At 48.9% G+C, this 21,944-nt stretch overlaps 1 protein-coding gene across 1 annotated transcript; it reads left to right on the forward strand.

Annotated features, from left to right (window-relative positions):
- Window positions 1-8,766: 8,766 nt before the first annotated feature.
- GPR27 (G protein-coupled receptor 27) lies at window positions 8,767-10,718 on the forward strand. Its single transcript, XM_009808855.2, has one exon. It carries the CDS (start codon window positions 8,767-8,769, stop codon window positions 9,907-9,909), a length of 1,143 nt encoding a protein of 380 aa, XP_009807157.2. The 3' UTR covers window positions 9,910-10,718.
- The last annotated feature ends 11,226 nt before the right edge of the window (window positions 10,719-21,944 follow it).

A 21,944-nucleotide genomic window follows, 5' to 3' on the forward strand; every position in this document is an offset into this window, starting at 1 on the left:
TTTTCACTTTATAGGTAGCAGAACCAGGTCCCTCCTTCGAGAAAAAAAGCTGCCAACAGCCCTACAGAACTTGGCAGATGAATTTTGTTTCCCAGGCTGGACTCACACATTGCATGGATGAAATTCATACAGCTCTCCATGGTCATCCCAGTCACCATGTCCTTATTGTAAAGGTAATTCAACTGGCATTCAGATGATGTACAGAGGCTTTCTACATGGCTTTTGTACCATGCACATAACCAATGTCTTTTCTTTTTCCTAAGCTTTGTTTTTGTTTAACCGCAACAATTTTTTTCAAGATCACAAAACGTGTGAAATCCCCTTGGATTTTCCCAAAAGCCCATACCCTGCTCCTCTCAGGTATGAAGACTTCAGGTTTAGCACAGCTCCGGGAGGTTTTCCCTCATCAGCCCTGCATCACTGAAGTGAACTTTATTAGATAAAATACAAGAGTGAAAGGCCAAATAAACAAAAAATGAAACCACCCAATCCTCCCAAAGAAAACCCCTTCGCACAAAAGGAACAACCAACTAAAAAAACCCCAACCCAATCCCAAACAAATAAGCTGTTTGTTATCCTTAACAGCTTGCATGGTGATCTGAGGAATCCTGGGGCATTTTGGCATTTAACTCAGGGTTTGGGTAGGCTCAGATTTTGGTCACAATTTTCACGCAGCTCCGAACTACATCACAGCTTTTCTGACAGTTTTAATCTGTTATTTCAAGCTCTGCTTCAGTAAGTTAGCAAGACCTTTTACCAGAGAGAAAGCGCTATTAAAATAATAGATTCCTTTTCATCAGCCTGCCTTAAAAGCTCAGTTGATAGCATAGTATGGTAAAAAAATGTTTCTCCTGCTTTACTTAGCCCACAAAGTTGGTTGAGACCCACGAACACTTCTAAACTGCAAAACCTCTTTACGTGCTATTTCTATAGTTCAGAATTAAATGACGCGAGAACGCCTTTGTTGAAGAAGTAATTTAAATACAGAAGGGTTAGATAGCGACTTTCAGCCCTTGAACATGAAGCCGGTGATGGCTTGATTTGAATTCCAGATGTAATGCTGAACCGTCTGTACTGCTTCAGCAGTGGTGGTGGAGAGCCTTGAGCTGACCTCCGAACCGCTGCTCTCGGTCACGGGAATACGCTGCTGGATTAGCATCCCACTCCAATACCTTGGCAAGGGCTTTGTCTAAACAGACAACTAAGAATTTAGCATTCAACTAGTGTTCATGGACTCTCTTTTATTATTAAATCTCACAGTTTTAGTCACATCGAAGGTTTTTGCATTGCTCATCCTTTCATTTCAACCAGCTGTGGAGGGGGCAAGGAGCCATAGGCAAGGGGGGGATATCCATTTGCACAGAGTGACAAAATGAGAGAGTAGTTCTGGCTTCAGTCGACACTGTGCACAGGTATAAACCAACAGGAAAGGTAATATATAAGGACAACAGAGAAGCAAAGAAATCAGCTTTCAGATTTTATTTACTCAAGTTAAAAGACGGTATCAGAAGGTACTTCCAGCACCTCAAATAACTCTCCCTGATGATTAGATTAATTCCAAAACTCCTCCAAGGAAAGCAACTAAACAAAAATTTGAGAGTTGCATACCAAATTATATTCCTAGTTCTACCTTGAAAGAGTGCTATTGAGCTAATTTATAGCTGGGTAATATGTAAAAGGGGGGGAAAAGTAAAATACACAACAAAGATGAAGATGCTTTGACTAGCCAAGCAGATTGTATTTGAAGGCTCTCTCTAGCATTTAGTAAGAGTAGCAACTGCAGCCTGTTGACCATTTGCAGCAGGATTGCTTTTGATGGCAGACAATGTAGACAGCGAGCAGAGAACAGCAAGGTCTGAATTTATACTAAGGAAGTAAAAACCTGCTTTCCCAGTGACTTTGAAAATGAACTTTAAGTTGTGCATTAATCTTTTTTTTTTACCCAGTGAATTTTCTAGACAGGCATTCATAGTAGGTCTATCCGAAAGCAAAGGAAAGCAATGGAAATAAGTTGTTTCATAATCAAAACAGTCACCTTCTGTTCTGAAGCTGCCCACGCTGTCCACGGTGAATTTGCTGTTGGGTGCCAAAGGCCATTTCACCATGACGAGGGCGGTGGAGTCATCCCGTACTGACGAGATGGCGCAGCCCCTGTGCAGGGAAGGCAGTTTGCGAGGGTTGAAGCCAGTCATGCAGGGAGATGTGACAACACAGCGTGTAAAGCCTGTTGTTGCCTGTTTGCCCTGCTGCCAGGTTTTACCTCAGCCCGTGGAGATGGCTGCAGCACATGCATGTACGCATATAATTAGGAATACACTCACTTACTGCAAGATGTTATAACCCTTCCTGCTAACGAAGAAGAAGTTGGGGCCTGAGAAGCACCACAGCAGCAGAGCCAAGGGCTGGCAGTGCTCCTAAAGGCAATAAGCTGCTTATCTCTGGCCTAAGGAGTTTACAGCACCCATGTATCTCCAAAAGCTCATTAGCTCCTCAGTAAGCAGCCGAGACATGAGATGCACAAGCAGAACAGCACTGGCTTGAGGTTGCTGGAGCACAGATAAAACTTCTGGGGTTGGCTAGTCTGCAGCAGGCTCGTTCAACAGCCTGAAGCAATCCCACTTACGTATAAAGTGGAGAAAGTCTGATCTTGTGAAACGCTCCTCAGTATCCAGCTTTGCTAGTAGGAGAGCGCAAAGCTAAAACTCAGCCTTGAGGAGGGGCTGCACCCGCCTCCCTGGTACCCACCGAGAGCCAGAACTGGCAGGGCATGGCATCTCGGAGCATCACCTGCCACAGCAGCGGAGGAAGCCACATGCCCTGACATGGCCTCACATTGCAAATGCTTCTCCCTTGCCCTGCACTCCTCTGGTCACCCACTGCCTCCAGGGCAGAGGGGTGGGAATGCAACCCAAGCAGATGGTCTGTATCCCGTGAGAGAGAACTACGGAGAGAGGAAGAGAAGGAAAAGGAAAATCTGTGCCTGGGGACGTTCCCCGTGAGATTTTAGAGGAATGGCTTTTCGTAACTTTCTTGGCATGTCCGTAGGACTGGAATTGCAGCTACAAGCTCCTGTAGAAAGGCATCATGTCAGGGATATTTCCTGTCTCACTGCGGCTATTCCCCGTGTGACAGGGGAGCTCTTCCACAAAAGAGCTGCTTCTGAAGAACAGCGTGTCACCAACAATTCAGCGGGTTAAGTTTAGCAGAGCCAGTGATAGAAGTGAGCAGGAAGGAGCTATTCTTCCCCTCTGCTTTTCTTCCCTCTCCATTGAGCAGAGTCTTTAAAGACCAGCTCCCTTTGCAGAAGGCTACAGAACTTTTAGCAAGTGGCATGCATGGAGGCATTCACAGCCATGATACCTGTGTCTGGTTATTTCCAGTCAAAATAATCTCCTACTCAATTATGGAGAAGAATAGAGAAGCTCAGCCTGACTCACAATCACATGGGGGAAAAATGAGAGGAGTTGTTCAAGTTCAAAATGTTCAGCTCGCTGTGGAGGAGGATTAGTACCGCTGTGGAAGGAGGCTTTCTCTCCCTCTGCAACAGCACAGCACTAAGGGATGGAAAAGACCTGAGTCCACTTCCCTGCTGTGCCAAATATACTCCTCCGTTCTTCTCTCCTCCCTCCCCAAGAGAGCATATGAAGTATTAAACAGCTAGGAATAAGCCCTTGAAAAATGTGATAGCTAGCTGTCAGATACCGCTCTGCCAGATAGCTGCAGCTATGTGACTGTTCGCCTGCAGATCCTCTGCTGCCATCCAGGAAATCGGGATTCAACAGTGACATTCATACTCTCATCCGCTTCAGTGTCATCTGTACATTTTTCACGACCATTCTAATACTTCCGTGAACAAAAACACATCCAAAACGCTTCATTAGCGTTTTGCTGAGCACAGATCCGGCCTCTGCTTGCCTGTGCTCTTCCCAGTCCGATGGCAATCCCCAGTGTCCCATCCCCGACCTGACATGTGGACCCTCTGCAAGCGAGAGGTAGGGTGGGGGTTTTCCAGCACCGGTTTAAATCTGTCTTCATTTCACTGGCACGTACCATGGCTGCGCCCCGATTACAGAGGGCAACCGTGACTCCTGTGTAAAGTAATTTGAGTAGTACTGTAAATTTTGCAGACTTAAAACTTCTCACACTTTTCATATTAGCCGGTGCCCAAACATTACCTTAATGTGTCATCTTCTGTTCTGTCGTTGTCACAAAGTATTATCATGATCCTTGTGAACACCCACAAACCTACCTCATTATCTCTTTGCACTCCCTCCTCCCTTTGCAGGGATGAGTGATGGCCACGGTTACGCCGATGCCATTCCCTAGGCTGCAGCCTCACCGTTCGCTCATCCTCCCTGTTCTCTAGAGTTCGTATCAGCTCTCCCTCCCATCTCACAGTTGGATTTTAAGTTCCCTTGGAAAAGGGACAGCTTTTTGTTTTGTTTATGTAGCACCCTGGTTCCTGACTCACTCCGTTAGGTGCAAAGATAACACAAATAATGAATGTCATCTGGAGAGCTGTCTGGGAATTACAGGAAGCTGGGAAGAAGGATCCAAATCTTTCTTGTGCCAGCATCCGACTCAGGCCTCCGTTACCCCTTTCCGCTCCAGACTGACCTTTGCATCTCCTTGATTACTAAGCCTGAAAACTTTTCCTTGCCTGAATTATGTGTGATGGCAAAATTGTTTTGGCTGACTGCTCTCACCTGTCCTGCTTCCCGGTGGCATCTCAGCCATGGAGGAGCTCTGGGTTTGTCCTTCAGGCACGTCTAGACATTTCCTACTTCTTCCCTTATGTCACACCAGAGATAACACCGATTTCTACTACACTAGTACCAAGGATACAGGACACTTCTCTTTCCAGAAACATTACGCAGAGCTCGCAGACACAAGAACACAAATAACACCACCAATAATAAATAGCTAAGGTTTCGGGAAGAATACTGGTGGCTGGTGGAAAGAAGGCAGTATGCCACAGTATTTGCTGTAAGAGTCGGTATTTCAGCTGTCTTTCCCGTTCAAGGCAGCGAGCGGAGAACATGAAGAGGCAGCCAATTCAAGTAAAGCACATTGAAAGGTCAGAGGAATCCATCTAGCTTGTGCAGCACCATTTTGTAAGCACAGAATAGCTCTTCATTAAACTCGCTTTGTGAAAGTGATTGAAGTGAGAAAGGGAAATAGCTTAACATGCTCATTACAATCTCTGGAAATTACCTGTTCCCCACGACTGCTGCGATGGATCTGGCTTTTTTCCAGCTATGCCCAAATCAATATACACCCCGTGTTTTCAGCCCCTGCTTGGGCACTGGAGGCAGGACCCCGGTGTTTCAGCGCCGTGCCGTGTCCAGGGATACACCCGTGCACAAAGGTGCTCCCGCTCAGCCGGGGGCTGGATGCCCGGCAGCACGCCGCAAAGCCGAGCAGCACCGAGGGCGAAGGCTTCGCTGCGGGGATGTCGGGGCAGTGCCTGCAGCTCCTTTTGGCTCTGAACAGTGGACACCTCCCCAGGCACCACAGTCCCTGCGGGCTGGAAGAGCTCCCCGAGCAGACAGGTTACAGAATACCCTATTTCTCATTTTTTAGTCAAATACTGTAAATGCGGCACAGTCCTAATGTCCAAACTGAGACTGAGTGAGGAACTTGGTTGAACCTGATGGGTCTGATGCAAAGAGGAGGTGAAGCACCCAGAGGTGCTGGCAAGCCCTGCCTGCACGGGGCACCCAGCTTGGGGCAGGGAGGGCTCTTCCCCGGCAGGGAGCAGGCAGGGAGATAAGAACAAGGGCTGGGGTGTAACTAACGGGCAGTTATCCTGGCAGGTCTAACCCCATGTCAACCCCTTTGGGAGGCGAGGAGCCCGCTTGTGTGAAGACTCTTAACCCCCCACCTGCCCCTTGTGTTCCCCATTCCTTCTAGCCGGTCCTTTGGCATTGCGCTTCTCAGCCAGCCCCGCAAGGAAGCTGGCCCCAAATTCCTGGCTGACACCACCTATAGCACTACGTAGCAGCCCCATCAGGGAAGCAGGCCTGAGGAGATGGATGAAACACCATTCCCTCCCCTCGCTACAGGTGGGAGAAAGATGAGCTAGCAATTTGCTGCTGGCCTGGCAAGATAGCAGTGAATTACGGCAGCTCCTGAGCCAGCTCAGCTGCGCTGGCAAGCGTTCAGGGAGAGGAGAAACCCTACCCGCAGGCACGGAGGAGGGAAGCAGGTGTGTTATTCCCTTTTGCTCACTTGATGGCAGAGATCACAGAGCTAACAGGGGCCATAAGGTCTCCTCTGCTTCTCTGAAAAGCCACGCGCCCCCAAGGACAACCGATCCTCTTACTCGTGCTTGGCAAAGCACGCTGGCTGCTGGCACCCTGCCGTGGGAGAGTCTGTTAACGCGGTCCCGTGTTGCACTGGGGGTAAGCGAGGTACGCGGTGTCCCCGGCTCCTCCTGAAAGGCACCGCTCCTGACGCCGGTGCCAGGGCTGCCGAGGGGGCACCACGCACCCGGCGGCGCTCAAGTCACTGCATGAATGTGAGAAATGCCTTGAAAATTGCAGAAAACACTGAACAACCCGTGGGCAATTTTCTGTCACAGTAAAACTTCGGTGCAAATGAGAAACCTAACAACTGGAAACAGCTTAGATGCACTGGTTGGAAGCAAAAAGCAGCCTCAATTATCTGCCACTTTTTTTTTTTAACTCTCTGGATTTCTTCGCTCTCCTAATGCTAGCAATAAATAACAGATACAGACCAGATCCATGGGCAAATAAAGTCCTGCGTGTGATACAGATTGCCCTCAATACGTCTTTGGGCTGAAGTCTGATTTTGGTTCTACCACTGTTTAAATGCCAGCAGTTGAGCAGAGCTGCTCTGGATGGCTGGTGGCACGTTCGAGGTCGGTGCCTGGCCCCTGACAGATGCAGTGAGACTTTCTGAAACCAGCCAGAAAGATCAGCTCAAAAGCTGCTCCACCAACATCCGCTTTTGGGGCTGATGCAGACGATTTAATTGCTATCGTTTCTGGAATAACGCTGAATTTACTGATGGCTTTTAATAGAATGCTCAAAAAAGAATTTCAGGCGTGTCCTTCACAAGAGGCCATGAAGGAAACTCAGTAATAGTACGATAATTGCATTAGCATCTCCAGCGAGCCCAGGGCCGCGCAGTGGTGCCTTACAAGGCACTCAGAGAGGCCTTGCCCTACATACACAAGGATGGCAAAGTGGGAGAGAGAGGACAAGGACCTGTGTCTCGCTGCCCTACATTAATTAAACTACCTGTTATAAACCTGCACCAGCAGTACGGCTGCATCAGCAGAAGCTCTGTGCTAGTCAGGCCAAAGGTGTTTTATCCAGCTCACAAAAACCTGCCCAGTCCTCCACGGGCCTGGTGTAGAGCTGGTAAGCCCCTGCACACCGCAGAAACACAAAAAGCATCAATGTGGACATTTTGCCACCTCCCCTCCCCTTAGGTTCTTAGGAACCCCAGCCAGACCCCAAATGTCAGGCTCCTGACTTGTGGAAGCAGCTTTTCCTTGGTGGAAGCAGCTTTTCCTTGATGGAAGAAGCTTTTCCTTGATGTTCACACTGAAACGTTCGCCACGTGAGCTTGCTGCAAACCACCTTCTCCTGCAAACCTCCCTGCCCAGCAAGGGACCGCGCGCCCGGACGCGCCGCTGCAACAGGCGCTGCTGGACTTGCCGCCCCTGTGTGCAGGCAAGTCGTGTTAAACGGCTATTTAGTATGGCTAAATCTAGCGAAAGCACGTTGGTGAATGTGACACACGTATCGCTAAGGTACGGATGTACTGGCTCAATACACAGACGCGGTGGGTGTCAATACACGTGTGTATGGGCTTATGCACACCGGTGTCAGGCACAGACGCGCATCACCTCCATAAGCCATCCGCGGCTTCAGCCCTGCGCCTCCGGACGGGGACGCGGGGGCTCTCCGGGGCCACACCGCAGCGGGACGGCAGCAGCGGCCGGACCGCCCACCGCACCCCACCGCAGCCCACCGCGGCGGCGCCGCGGGGATGCCCGCGCTCCCCCCGGGTGCCCCCGAGCCCCCTCTCGGCTCCCGCCCCGCGGCGGGAGGAGGGCGGGGGCCGGCGGGGCCCCCGGCTCCGCTCCGCTCCCAGCCCCGCTGCGGCAGCGGGACCTCCGCGCCGCTCCGCGCCGCTGCGCGCGTGACTCAGCCCCGCGCTCCGCAGGGGCCGGGCTGCGCGGGGGGCGGAGGCAGGGCGGAGGGAAGGAGGAGGAGGAGGGAAGGGAAGGGAAGGGAAGGGAAGGGAAGGAAGGGACGGCACGGCGGAGGGAGGGGGATTTACCCCATTGTCCTCGGCGGGAGCTGGGCAGAGCCGCCGCCGCTGTGCGCAGGCTCGGCCGGCCCCTCGCCCGGCGCGGAGGAGCAGCTCGCCGGCGGTAAGGGGGCGGCTCCGCGCCGCTCCGCGCCTCGCCCCCAGCGCGTCCCCCCCCCATCCCCATGGGGCGGCGGCGGCGCCGGGCGCGGCCCTAGCGCGGCCGCGGGGCGGGGGAGCCGCATGGCCCGCGGGGAGCGCGGCGGCAGCGCCGCGCGTCGCCGGAGCGGCCGGGGCGGCGGCGGCGGCGTTGGCGGCGGCGGCGGCGGGGGGAGGACGGCGGCGGCGGGCATGGGGGCGCCGGGCGGCGCGGCCCTCGGCCCCGGCGCGCTGCCGCGGCGCTGAGCCCCCGGCCCTGCCTGCGCGGCGCCGCCGAGGAGGAGGAGGAGGAGGAGGAGGAGGAGGAGGAGGAGGGACCCGATGGCGAACAGCAGCGAGCTGGGGAGCAGCAGCAGCCCGCACCTGCCCAGCGCCGGCGGCCTGCTGAGCGCCTCCGGGCTGAAGCTGGCCACCCTGGGCTTGATCCTCTGCGTGAGCCTGGCGGGCAACGTGCTCTTCGCCTGGCTCATCCTCAAGGACCGGCACCTGCACCGCGCCCCGTACTACCTGCTGCTGGACCTCTGCCTGGCCGACGGGCTCCGCTCGCTGGCCTGCTTCCCCTTCGTCATGCTGTCGGTGCGCAGCGGGGCCGCCTGGCCCCACGGGCCCCTCAGCTGCAAGGTGCTGGCCTTCCTGGCCGTGCTCTTCTGCTTCCACGCCGCCTTCCTGCTCTTCTGCGTGGGGGTCACGCGCTACATGGCCATCGCCCACCACCGCTTCTACGCCAAGCGCATGACGGGCTGGACCTGCCTGGCTGTGGTGTGCATGGTGTGGACCCTCTCCATGGCCATGGCCTTCCCCCCCGTCTTCGACGTGGGCACCTACAAGTTCATCCGGGAGGAGGAGCAGTGCATCTTCGAGCACCGCTACGTCAAGGCCAACGACACGCTGGGCTTCATGCTCATGCTGGCGGCCGTCATCGCCGCCACCCACCTGGTCTACATCAAGCTGCTCTTCTTCATCCACGGCCACCGCAAGATGAAGCCGGCCCAGCTGGTACCGGCCATCAGCCAAAACTGGACCTTCCACGGGCCGGGAGCCACCGGCCAAGCGGCTGCAAACTGGACGGCTGGCTTTGGCAGGGGGCCCACGCCGCCCACCCTCGTGGGCATAAGGCAGGCCACCCACAGCCAGATCAAGAGGCTGCTGGTGCTGGAGGAGTTTAAGATGGAGAAGAGGCTCTGCAAGATGTTCTACATGATCACCTTGCTCTTCCTGCTCCTCTGGTCCCCCTACATCGTGGCCTGCTACCTGCGGGTCTTCATTAAGGCCAGCTCCATCCCCCAGGTCTACCTGACCACCTCCGTCTGGATGACGTTTGCCCAGGCAGGGGTCAACCCCATCCTCTGCTTCATCTTCAACAAGGAGCTCAGGGTCTGTCTCCGAGCCCACTTCCCATGCTGCCAAAGCATCCAGAGCACCCAGGGCACCATCCTTTGTGATCTCAAGAGCTTTGGGATGTAGGGGGGCTTTTCTCTTTCTAAAAAAAGAAAGATGGATATCATTTTCCATGTTTCTGCATACGATCGCGAGAGTGTGACCTGTGGGGGACATACTAAACCACCACCCAGCACCCAAACCTTAGGCTGTAAGAAGCTATTTTATTTATTTTTCTATATTTTGCGTATGCTCTCTTCAGAACATAAAAGGTTGCTCTCTATGGGAACAGGTACTTGAGCAGAACACCCCCAAACCTTAGGCAGTAAGAAGCTGTTTTTCTTTGTGATTGTGTGGTTTTTAAAAACAAAACAGGGCTCCGAGTTTCTGGTCTTGCTTCTAACGTTTCTAGACATGATTCCAACAGATAACGGATTAAGGCCATGACATTTTTCTTTCTTTGTTTTCCTATTCCTGTCTGTTTTGATAAAGGCTTAACAATTTTACTCATGTAATATTTGATAAGGGCCAAGACAATTTTATACTAAAGTTATTTTTGATGACCTCAAGAGGTGTTGTTTTATTATTATTTGATTTTAAGTGAAGAACAAGAAGAGGACGTTCCTAATGTGGTCAGAAGTCGGTTTTTGGTGGGAGCTGTTGGGTTCATTCATTCTCAAATGGTTTGAGTATTTGAAGCAGTTACTTAACTTTTGCTTGACATGCAAACAGTGTAGAACTAATTTCAATTTTCTTGTTGCACTATTCATTTGGTAATATTTCAGAACTATTTGTGAAATGTGATTTTAAAATATCAACTTTAAAAATAATCAACTATAGCAGTTTTTAAAACCTAGATTGAAATTCATATTTTACTGCCTTTATAGGAAGTTATCTACAAACCTGGGTAATACTTGTACATTTTGACTGTTTTCTTTAATAAAATATTGAAAACCTTTACTGTATGTAATTGTTTCAGAATGGCAGCATTCTGCTTTGCTGACAAGTAACTTGTGTATGTGGAAGGTTGTATGTCTTGTGTCTGAGTAGATTTCACAGCTGAGGTTATTATGGACAAGCACAATCCTTATTTGCTGTTAGATCTCAATTTAGGTGTTTATACCAATAAAAGTGACTAAAGCTATTTTTAAGAAGACTTAATGTTATGATGGGCAACAGGTTTAAATAGTACAATTCTTTGTGTCTACTGAAACCAAATTTCTGTTATACCTAATCGCTTCTCTGTTAATGATAGAAAAAGAGTGGATAACTGTGGATCGCTAATTTTAGTTGGCAAAGCAGTTTTTTAACATGGTGGCTTGGCTAATACTGTACTCATCTGTAAACTATATTCTTAATGGGTAATTTACATTTAATAAGCATGGCATTTTAACCTGCTTTATTGTTCTACAAAAACTTCTCGGAAAGTATTTTAACCGGCAGCCTGATGGCAGGATCCTGACACAACTTTTTTAGCCGTCCCTGACGTGCTTGCTTTCTGATGCATCATGTAACATTTAACAAACATCGATCGTGGCAGTGCTGGAGCACGTCGCACACAAAATGACAGAGATAAGCTCGATTTCCGTGAAGAAATCTGTGTCTGCGCTAAGAGCGTTTCAGCAGAGAGTAGCGCAAAGTTGTTAGACATCAACTGAGAAATAGTTGTCCTGACTGAAGCGAGCACAGAAGAGACGTGTGACCGTTAGATCAGAAGAGGGATAAGGTGACAGCTTCAGATTTAGCCAGGGAGTGAAGTGAGGTGGGGCTTCTGGTTTGGTTTTCTATCTCGCTTTCCACCCCCAACTCGGATTTGAACAGCAGAGCGGCGATGTTTCTCAAAGTGCGTAAGGAGGAGTTTGCAATCTGAGCTTTCGGTAGAGCTGCAGAGAAGGTAGGCAGGAGGGAGATGGAGCTGTACCGATAACTGCCAGAGCTGGGCTAAGAAATACGACCGCGGATGGGGTATCTTGCAAACAAAACGAGACTTAATGATCATTTCCAAAGCTGTTTGAAAAGGCGTCTTGGTACAGAAGGAAAACTGTCAAGAACTTCAGATCACAGCAGAAGTTGGTTGTCAGTGCTCATTATATTTTCATCCTGGAATATCAGATCATAGATTAGCGAATCTTAGAGAGTAATAGGGTCGAGTTGTGTTACAAAGACTTAGGGGCAAGGCAGCGATGTTGTTGCTGGGAATTGTGTTCTAAGTGTACCTTACATGCCTGCTTTACTGTTAGGCCTTTTCAGCAGGGTTCCCACTTTTGCAGAATCATTATTTCCTTAAAACTTAAAAAACTTCCTCTGTAGGGGCCTAGAACTGTGATGTCTAACTCAAATCGTGCCTTCTCTTTCCTAATCCTGCTGGTACCAAAGCCAATGTTTTCTTTCTCTTACTCTATTAAAAATGCCTGATATTTTTGCATCCTATCTCTCTTCCAGGCTATAAGTAGTACAGTTATGATTCTATTTAAACCAGAGATGGGAGAATAGTTATTTTAAAAGCTCTTTAAAAGCTGCAAGGACTAGATTTTTTACTTCTAGAAAAATTAAGCACAAGTTGTATATAGTCAATCGTATATGCGGGGGATGAAAAATCACCTTCGGGTGACCTGATGGTTTTATTTAGACTTAAACAGCATATCAAGCCGCGCTGCTGTACTGAATGCCTATCTCTGTGCATAGGCATCCCCCATCTCAGCGATACTCTCGCTAGATGGGTGAGTCCGGTTCTTACCCCCCGAAGATAACGGATGCTTTGCTGTCACCCATCAGTGGCAACCAGACCCAGCCTTGCAGCAGCAAAAGGATACAAAAAAAGTTTGAAAAGGATATCTGTATACTGTGCCTTTTGCTTGCATGTGGCTTCCAGGGCTGTCTCAGGACTTCTGACATACTCTGCGGGCAGAATCAGCGCTGTTTGAAGTTAATTTTATAGTTTAGGTACTCGTAATACCAGGCAGATTATGATCCTGGCTATGCTAGTACAAAAGAGAAGGAACTCCAGTAGCTTTAATTCGGGGTTTACATGGGTGTTGTACAATAGGGCTTCATTCCAGAAAACGTGAAACTAAATATCAAGGACAGACACATAGCAGAAAATGAAACAGTACTCGGTGCCTGCACACCAACAAACACTGCTTTGCAAGTCTATCCTGCTGACCGAGGGTGCACCGAGTCTGAAAAACCAGAAAGGGCTGGAGAGGCACCAAGGGATAAATATTCCTTCCGAAATCTGAGAAAAGATAAAGTTGCAAAAAAATAGCATTTCCGAAGCACAGTATTAACATGTTCTCACAGCATCCTTTAGGCTGCAGAGGGGGAAAGTGGGTCACAGAGATTAAATGCTTTGACCAAGATCAGAGAAGGGGTATCAGAGAGGATGAAAACCTGCTCTGGATAACAAAAGTAGACAAATAATGTTAAGAGAATGGGCTGAGCACAGGGGGCCGCCCCTGCTGCTGTTGGGACCTGTGAGGAATGGCTGTAAGCCTCCATGTCCCCAGCTGGCCACCAAAAACTGGAGTGCTGCTGGTCTCACTCAGAAGTGCTGATGGCTGAGACTCAGTGAGAGCTGGGTGTTAATAATTACCTCCCACATCCACCGGAGAAGCTATTGCAGTTTGTTGTGCAAGTCCTGGGCTCACTTGCAAAAACTGGGACGGTCTGAACCCCCCTCCCCATCCCCACTGACCAAAACGCAAAGTACTTGGAGGGTCTGGTGAGCTGCACGGCACCGGGGCTCTCCTGTCTACCTGCGCTTGACCAGAACATAGATCGAGTCCTCTCTATACCCCTCCAGGCATATGTAAGATAGTTTTCCATATTCTGGGCAACACGAGTGCTGAGTATCACAGGAAATACCAACATCATCTCCCCCAGAGATTCTCCACAGTCTGGCTCAGAGGTCACAGCCCATTTGGTTTTGCATATCTGTGGTGAAGAATTGCAGAGAGCTGTGCTGCTGGCATCTTCACTCACTCACCAGGTATTTAACACATTCCTTGCAAACGTTCCCAGTCAAAATCTTGCTGTGCTGAAGTCAGTGGAGGTTTTTAGCATAAACTTAAATGTCAGGCCAGCTTGAAAAATGACACTGGTCTGAAATCTCAACAAGTACTGGCTATGGCCATCTCTTGCTTTACAACACTCAAAGGCTGGAGTACTGTGGGGTGCTGCTGGCTCTGCTGCTAGATTTGGAAAGCGTTTGCTAGGAAAGGGGCTGAAATATTTGGCCCCAGCCAAATTACATTGTTGGGTACAGGTCTTATTCAGTGGTCGTGCTAGAGGTGAAGGATGAGCAAGGGGATGAACAGCCCCCAAACTGTCATTTGCTTTTCCAGTACCAGGTCTGCACCAGGGGAGACAAAGCTGCCTCCCAGAATGGTGTGAAGTCAGTAGCTTTGAGAAAAAGGGCAGAAATTTGGCTTAGTCTGATAGCAACAATTCTTTCCTGGGGCTCTACCTGGATGTGATACAGCTACACCTCCAGAAGGCTGCTCTGCCATATGCTGCGGGACTGCCCTGGGACGCGTGCCGAGCTCAGAGGAGAGCAAAGCTGGCATTTTCCCTTCCCACAAAGGATGCATGGAGTTTGGCTGGACCTCTGCCACTTGCCCCGCATGGTTAAGCACAGTCACCTTGCTCCTGTGTAGCACCTGCACTTGCTCAGAACTGCCAAGAAACCACCCGGAGAGAAGTGGCTCCAGACAGAGTAGCAGCCACATATTGGCAGAACACGATGTTAAGTATCTCAAGGCACTTCATTAACTTAGGCTGCAGATTAGATGACACTGTGGCATATCAAATACTTCAGAAACCATATTAGTTATGCTGCAAATAAAATGATTAGAAACATGGGAGGGGGGCTGTGTTCTAATGGAGGTCCCCTAAAATCCTCAATTTTAGCACAGCTTCCTTTATAGTTGCTCAAAACACTGCACAGGCTACAATTCACTCGATTGTGATATGAGCCAGGAACCATCTCCCATGCTATGCTTGTTCTTAAGCTTCAGAATACTGTAAAATACACATAGTTTTGAAACAACAGAGCCATCAGAGAAAGACCATCAGTGAAGACGGTCTCTTTAAAGCTGGCACAGAGTTGTACTGGACTGGGGCTGTGCCAATGGAAGTCGTACCCCAAACCTCCTTTTATGCTGGTGACCTCTGATGCCATGTCATTCATGAAGGACCTTATGTGGGGTAAATCCTTACTCATCCGTCAGTTGTAGAATTGGTGACCAAGAGCTGAATTTCCAACAGGCCTGACGTCTGCGGCACTCTGACTTTCCCTAAAGCTGATGATGCTGAGCGTCACTGAGCCTATTTTCACTCGGTGCAAGTTATTAACTGCCCCACACCTTGGTACTTTATCTGAAAAATGATTAATTATTCTTACTCACCTTTGGAAAGCCCAGAACTACTGATGGCAAGAGCAGAGCATTATCATGGGTGAACAATCGCTGACTACATAAGCTTTCATCGCTTAACTTTAAAGTCAAGCTAAGCCTTTAATGCAAGCTGTTGCATTTCTGTATTTCTATTCATGTTTAATGACCTCAGTACTTGCACTCTGTCTTTGATCTTGTGAGTCGTGCATGGTTGTATTGTGGATGTATTTATTGGAAAGCCACTTTCTTCAGTGCCACATTTTTCACCTCTACCGTGACCAGGTTGATAGCGCAGAGCACTTTGTGTAGGAGGCTTTCAAGTTCAAAGCCAGTCTTGCAAGGGTACGGGGAAGCTGTGAAGTCCCAGTTAATTTTAGGCAGTCATCACAGCACTAATGGAGTAGGCAGAAATCGAGAGATCGCCCGGTGAAGAGAAAGCCCGTCCTAAAGTTTCTGAATGTTATTTACTGGCATGTCATTAAAAAAAAAAAACAATCCTGTGTTTGTGTGAGGATGATTAACCGTTAGAACAAATCATCCAGGGAAAAAATGGATCCTCCATCTGTGAGACACGCAGCGTGAGCCTGCGCGCCTGCCCACGGCACACCTGCCCGGGAGCCTGCTGCCTGCCCAGCCGGGGTCCCTGCGCCGGGGTCCGGGGCTCGGCCCGAGCACGCAGGGCGGAAAAGAAATCAGAAACGCCAGTAAACAGCACCAGAACCCTCTCTGTCTCGTGATGATTCACCCCCTCCTTTTGCTAACTGTTTTACAACACCCGTTTTATCGTACCTTATAAATACCAGTGCTTGCTTCCCTCGGAAATTTTAGCAGAGGTAGAGCTAAAATGGCTTTGTCATTAAAAAAAAATGCAGAGAGGGAAACACAGGAAGATTCAGAAGGAAGGGCTGAAGTCTGCATGCTTTCTGACAGTGAGAGAGGAATGATTTAGTGGAATATTACCTCACTCCATCGAACCACTCAATCTGTCCCCATCTGTCACCGAGTGCTTGCAGGAGGGTGATGGAAAGGAAGCAGTCGAGCAGCTTGATAGTCGAGTAAATCAGGTGGGCTTTTTCCTTCCCCCCCCATTAGGCTTTGCACACTCACGCTACGCAGCAGGTCCCCCAGCGTGCTGTGCCGAGGGCGGAGCGGGGACGGTCCCCTGGGTGCCATGGGGCTGCGGTGGCCCCGGGGCAGAGGGACCAGCTCTGGGTGCCCGCAGGGCCAAGCTGCCCCGGGGAGCGAGCTCCGGCGGAGCCGCAGAAGACATCTGGGTGTGGAGGAAGGCGGATGAACGTGCAGTATGTTCAGCCAAGCTGCAGTGTGACTAAAGGCGGAGAACGTGGGCACCCGAGCCAAGGAGCCAGCAGAATCGCAGGCAGAGGTATAGCTTGGAGCCGTGGTGTGAAAGCAAGGAGGGACACGTTTAGGCTGAGCAACACCAAGGCGCTTCCCGGCAGGGCGATGAAGGGTGCTGCCGAAGCCGGGCTCTGCAGGACCTGCCCAAGGCGCTGCCAGCGGGGATGGAGGTCTCGGCGCTATTTTCACCCCTCCCAAGATGCTAAACTCTCAGCCAGACAGACTTTTTCTTACTCTCTGTTTGTGCAATATCTGTCTGAGCATAAGTGCTGATGTAAACCAAATCCAGATAATTGAAGGTTCTGTTGCAATGTGTGAAAGGCTTGTTAGCGACTTTGGGGAGTTTAATAAAACCAGGGTGGGGAGGGAGGTGAAATTATGACAGCACTGCAGTCAGGAAGTTTTGCCATTGAATTTGAAGGGGTGGGGGACCTTCCTCTCAAGGTTTCACCCATGTGAGAGAAGAAATTGGGGAGCGGAAAAAAAAAAATCTACTAATTTGACAGGATGCGGTGAAATTTTCAGAAAGAGTGAGCATGCTTGCAGCTGCCTCGCCAGTGCCTCTCCCTGAGCTGGCCTTTCTGGCAGGCCCCGTGAAAGCGGTTAGAGATGTGCTCTGCTGCCTGGGCTCTAACGTAGCCTAGAGGAATAAATAAAGGGTGGGCCCAGCTTTGCACCCCTGAAATTAATAGCAGCTTTGCTAGTTTGTGAACTCTGCAGCAAGAGCCACGGCTGGCTGCTCGCACTGGAAGAGCCCGCAAACATCTGCATGAAATGACATGAGTGCAGTCATATGTACAAGAGAAAAAGTAAATAAAGAAGGCTCAACCCTACTTGCTTGGCTGGAACCAGGCCATATTTTCAGTTTGCTTCTGAACTGTGTTACAGCCTTGGGATTTACAAAGCCACATTACATTTAAAACCAGATTTAATCCCTTCCACGTGTTGCAATGCTGCGGCAGAGGCACGGCGCTGGGTGTCTGGAGGCCTGGATGGGATTCCCAGCCTGGGAAGAGATACGCTGCCCACACGGTGCAGCATAGAGCCCCATGGAGCCCCCAGGATCATGCCTGCGGGGTGCTGGCAGGGACACAGCCAGGGTCCCTCCTTCCCACGCTGCCCGCTGGGACACGGTTCAGGGGCAGTTATGCATCCCAGGATAGCTCAGGCTGCAGCGGTGTGGGTACGCACTGTGTACAGTGCAGACACGTCCTCTATCTGGTCTGTGAGACTTGTTACCTCCTGGGGACAGGGACATGCCCGTAGCACACTGATATCTGGTGTCATGGTACAAAGAAGTATCAATCTGGGATGCTCCGGGCCCTCCTGGTGCACAGTTAACATGTACCCAGTTTCCCAGGCAAACTAGGGTTTGCAGAGGAGACTTTCTATCATTTTTACATTTTGCATGCATTCATTTTTTCCCCCCATACTAAGCTGTCTTACGCTCAGACCTTTGGGAAACCCCTGCCATGGGGGTGTTTACAAGCGTGCTATATGGTTATGTTGCTCATCTCTCCTTTCCTGCACACTTTGCTGTTACCCTGCTCTGTATTCCTTGCCATGAAACACACTGCCATCTGCTCTCCCTTCAGTGCACCAGCCTTACTCGGCTTCAGCCCTTCACATTCAGCCTTTCCCAGCCATAATGACCAGGCAGAGTGGCCCAAAGGCTACCACCGTCCTCCGAGGCAGCTGGATCACATGGGGGAATCTGCCCTGCTAAATCGTTGAGATATATCCTACAGCATTGGGCTGAGTCTGCACGCACTCAGGACTCTCCTTGAGAAATGATAGATGATTTGCTGTATATGTTTGATGTGCATTAAACTCATCTCCATTCCTGCGCTCAGAATTATTGATTAGTCTAACAGCTGTACCCCCACTGGCTTGGCATTTCATATCTATGTAATAGAGAAAGGCACATTGATTTTGCTATTATCAAAATCCTCTTGTATTTGCACAGTCTTTTCTCTTCCTGCAATTTTCTAATTCTTTCTGGAAAACATGTTACACATTGTCAAGATCAAATTCCTCAGACATCTTGTTTAAATCAAGGGATTCTTAGCGCCTTCTGTTTCTTTTGAATACCCATCTGTGCAGTAATAACAAACCAGAGAGCTACTGGGGCAGGGGGAGACATTAGTGAGGACCTCAGTCTGCAGTCATACTTGCCTTTATCATACATCATTATGGTACATTATGCTGATAAGGCAAATTAGCAGAGTACCTCTTGATATTGATAAAGTATGCTACAAGATCCTCTAATACACTAGAGTTTCAGCATAATAACAAGTCTACCGCTTTTAGCCCACCTACAACAGGATAAAACCAACTCTAATTTTCTGTCTTACCTTAAAGTGCTTCATAGAGACATACATTGCTCTAGACCATCCTCTCAACCACCAAGATGATTTTCAGCTGTGGGTTAACCAACCTCACTTCAGCTACTCCTGCCATAAAACCAGGGTTGTGGTTAGGGTGACCTGTCTCCTAAGTAAGCACCCACGCAGATCTGAGTGCCACTTGCCACACAACCAGGAGAATTTATTGTGTCAACCCTTCACTCAAAGACTTTGTAACTTCGTTTTTTTTTTTGTCTTTAAAGTGACAAAATTTCCCAGGGGGGAATTGTGGGCAGGAGGATGCTGATGAGGCTGACGTTCAGCTGGGTTTTCTCCTGCTCAGCAGCAGTGCTTTCCCTCCAGCCCCCCCAGGCTTACAGGTGCTTGCTCAGCCAGCTGTGCACCCGCAAACCCAAAACACCTTGCTTCACTTTTCCTGATAAGCATGTAATCAAATTAAGGCAGCAACTCATTATACGTGGTGGTGTCCTTCCCTGAAATGGCTCTCTGCTAACCCAAAATCTGGTAACAAACATGGAAACTCCTACAGTTTGGTGTGAGATCATCATTATTCTATAGCATATCTGTAACATCAATATTAATATTATGTTAAAAATTCATGCACATGTTTCTATTAATAATTAATAATATTACTTCAATATTAATAAAATTAAACCAAATGTTGGCACAGAACTCCTAAGTGGAGTGAATAAAGGAAAGTGTTTAAACCAGGCTTTCTCTGAACAAGCTACGTGTACTGGAGAATGTGACTTCTCCCTTTCACGAAGGTGTTTCCAGGGCTGCAAGAGTTTTGTTCTCTTTTCTCATCTGATTTCTCCTCAAGTCAAAAGCTGGCTCAAGGGAAAAGCAGAGGGGCATGCATAGCCATTTACATTTTGAAATACTTCTTGTGGTCACTGGTTTACCTATTATCACTGTGAAGCAAAGGTGAAGGGGGTTTTCCCCCCTTCCACTGCAGAAGGAAATCAAAGGGACTTTGCAGGTGTGCTTGGGTTAGGAAATCTCCCCTAGGATGGGAGGAAAGATAATTGATTAGAACAGAGTTTAGGAAAGAATTGGGATGCAAAAGCTTAATCTTCCTTCCAAAATGATCTCTCAAATCAAGTAACCTTCATTGTGAGTGTCAATTAATGAGAATTAAATTACTAAAAGGGGAATCGTGGCAATAATGATTGCCAAGTGAATATAGTGGGGATGTAGGACAGTGAGGTTTTGCCTTGAGCTCTTCTACACCAGCAGCCGTGCTCCGACAGCAGCCGGGAAGGTGTGGAGAAGCCCCTCGAGGGCAAGCACAGGATAACGTCTCTCTCAAAGAAGCATCTTCCTAATGCCCTGTCCAGGAGTGTCTGCAGGACACGAGTACTTCGACCTCCTGTACACAGTGTGAACTTTGAACTCATGTAATTGGGGCTGTTCTCATTACGCAGATAAATGCCTAATCCCACAAGTTAATTGGCACAAATTACAACTACAAAGTAGCTCTGCTCTTGTCTGATAAACTCTCCTAGGAGTTCGATTTGGCAGGTCTAAGGCAGTCATCAAATATAATTTCCCACTCACTCACAATGATGTAAACCAGGATTATTACCTTCAGTGGAGTCACTGGTGATTTATGCCAGTGGGAGATGAGAAGCAGGGCTGGTGTTTCCTGCTACGGTTCATCGTTTTGAGTACCATGACAATGTGCTTTGGTAAAAATGAATGGAGCAAGAGATGGGACACATACATATTTGGGCTACTTCTATTTTCTTTCTTGATTTTCCCTTTGAGTGTAAATTGAAGTCCATGGTATAAAGCTAGTATTATATTGATAGGCATGGACAGAGAAGCAACCCCCAGGCTCCCAGTGCGTTCCTCCTCTGCAGACTCAGACTGGGTGGGTGCACGGGGTGTTTGGGGAGCCCCACTATTTAGTGACAGTGGTAGGATCAGGTTTTGGTTTGTTTTTTTTTTAAAATCCAGGTTATGGGAATTTCTGCAGTGCTCACAGGTCACTAAATTAGCATGGGAATGAGGTGGTCTTTCACCACCGCAAACCAGCCCTTTGGGTTAGAACTGAGCTCCGCTAAGGCTCCAGATCTGATACAGGCACTTTGTACCTGATCTCATTAATGCAAACCACATATAAAATTACCATTTGGTGGCACCTCAGAGTTTCTTTTTTTTTCCCCCTACAGGACCTAAGTCTGTTGTCACTTGCACAGCTGCTGCATCACCACTGCAAAGGGTGAAGCAAAATATATAGGCTTTGGAGCAGGAGCCCTGGGGTTGGGGGGATGCAATCCTCAAGACACTTATTCTTCTAACGTGTGCAAGATCCACAAGGATCTGGCCAAACAGCAGATCCAGTTGTTCCTTTCTGTCTCTTCAGGGAGGCTATGGAGCCCAGTGGAAGGTACCTGGTAAACTCGCTGGGACATTTCTCATCTTCTCTAATACAGGTGTTTGCTTTAATACAAATGTGCTAACTTCTCTCAAACCCCTCATCGTCATCAGCAGCAAAGCACTGATTGTTAAATGATGAATGACTTCACTTTTCCAGTTCCAGCATATGTTTGCATGTCTGAGAGCAAGAAATGTGTGAAACTCACACAAACTATTGGAATTCCAGCTCCAGGGACTGACAAGTAAATATGAAGTTGCACAGTATTTCATAGAAAACCCACAAATTATATGTTTGCCGGGTTAAAGTTGATCCTTTGAGGCATGTGCCAAGAAAAACCTCTCGTATTAGCTACACCAAGAGTCCCCCATCGTCTAAGACTGCAGCTTGGTTGAGGAGTTCATGCCTTGTAAACTGTTGAGTTTCCCTAAAAGCAGCCAGAGGCATATGATCTTTTGCTAAGCTATCCGTAAGGAGCTCTGCTAGCTCGGGTGAATCAAGTATGTGATAACAGATTACACTGAATAAAAATGGAAAACCACAATGACAAAATAATGTTATAATATTAAAATAAATCAAATCATATACTGCCATTATTCTGATACAGAATTTTTACAGAGC

The sequence above is a fragment of the Gavia stellata genome, chromosome 12 (assembly GCF_030936135.1).
Source record: "Gavia stellata isolate bGavSte3 chromosome 12, bGavSte3.hap2, whole genome shotgun sequence".
Classification (NCBI taxonomy): Eukaryota; Metazoa; Chordata; class Aves; order Gaviiformes; family Gaviidae; genus Gavia; species Gavia stellata.

Bases quoted from the DNA above. Each gene is read 5' to 3' on its own strand.
- GPR27 (XM_009808855.2), top strand. From the start codon at position 8,767: ATGGCGAACAGCAGCGAGCTGGGGAGCAGCAGCAGCCCGCACCTGCCC.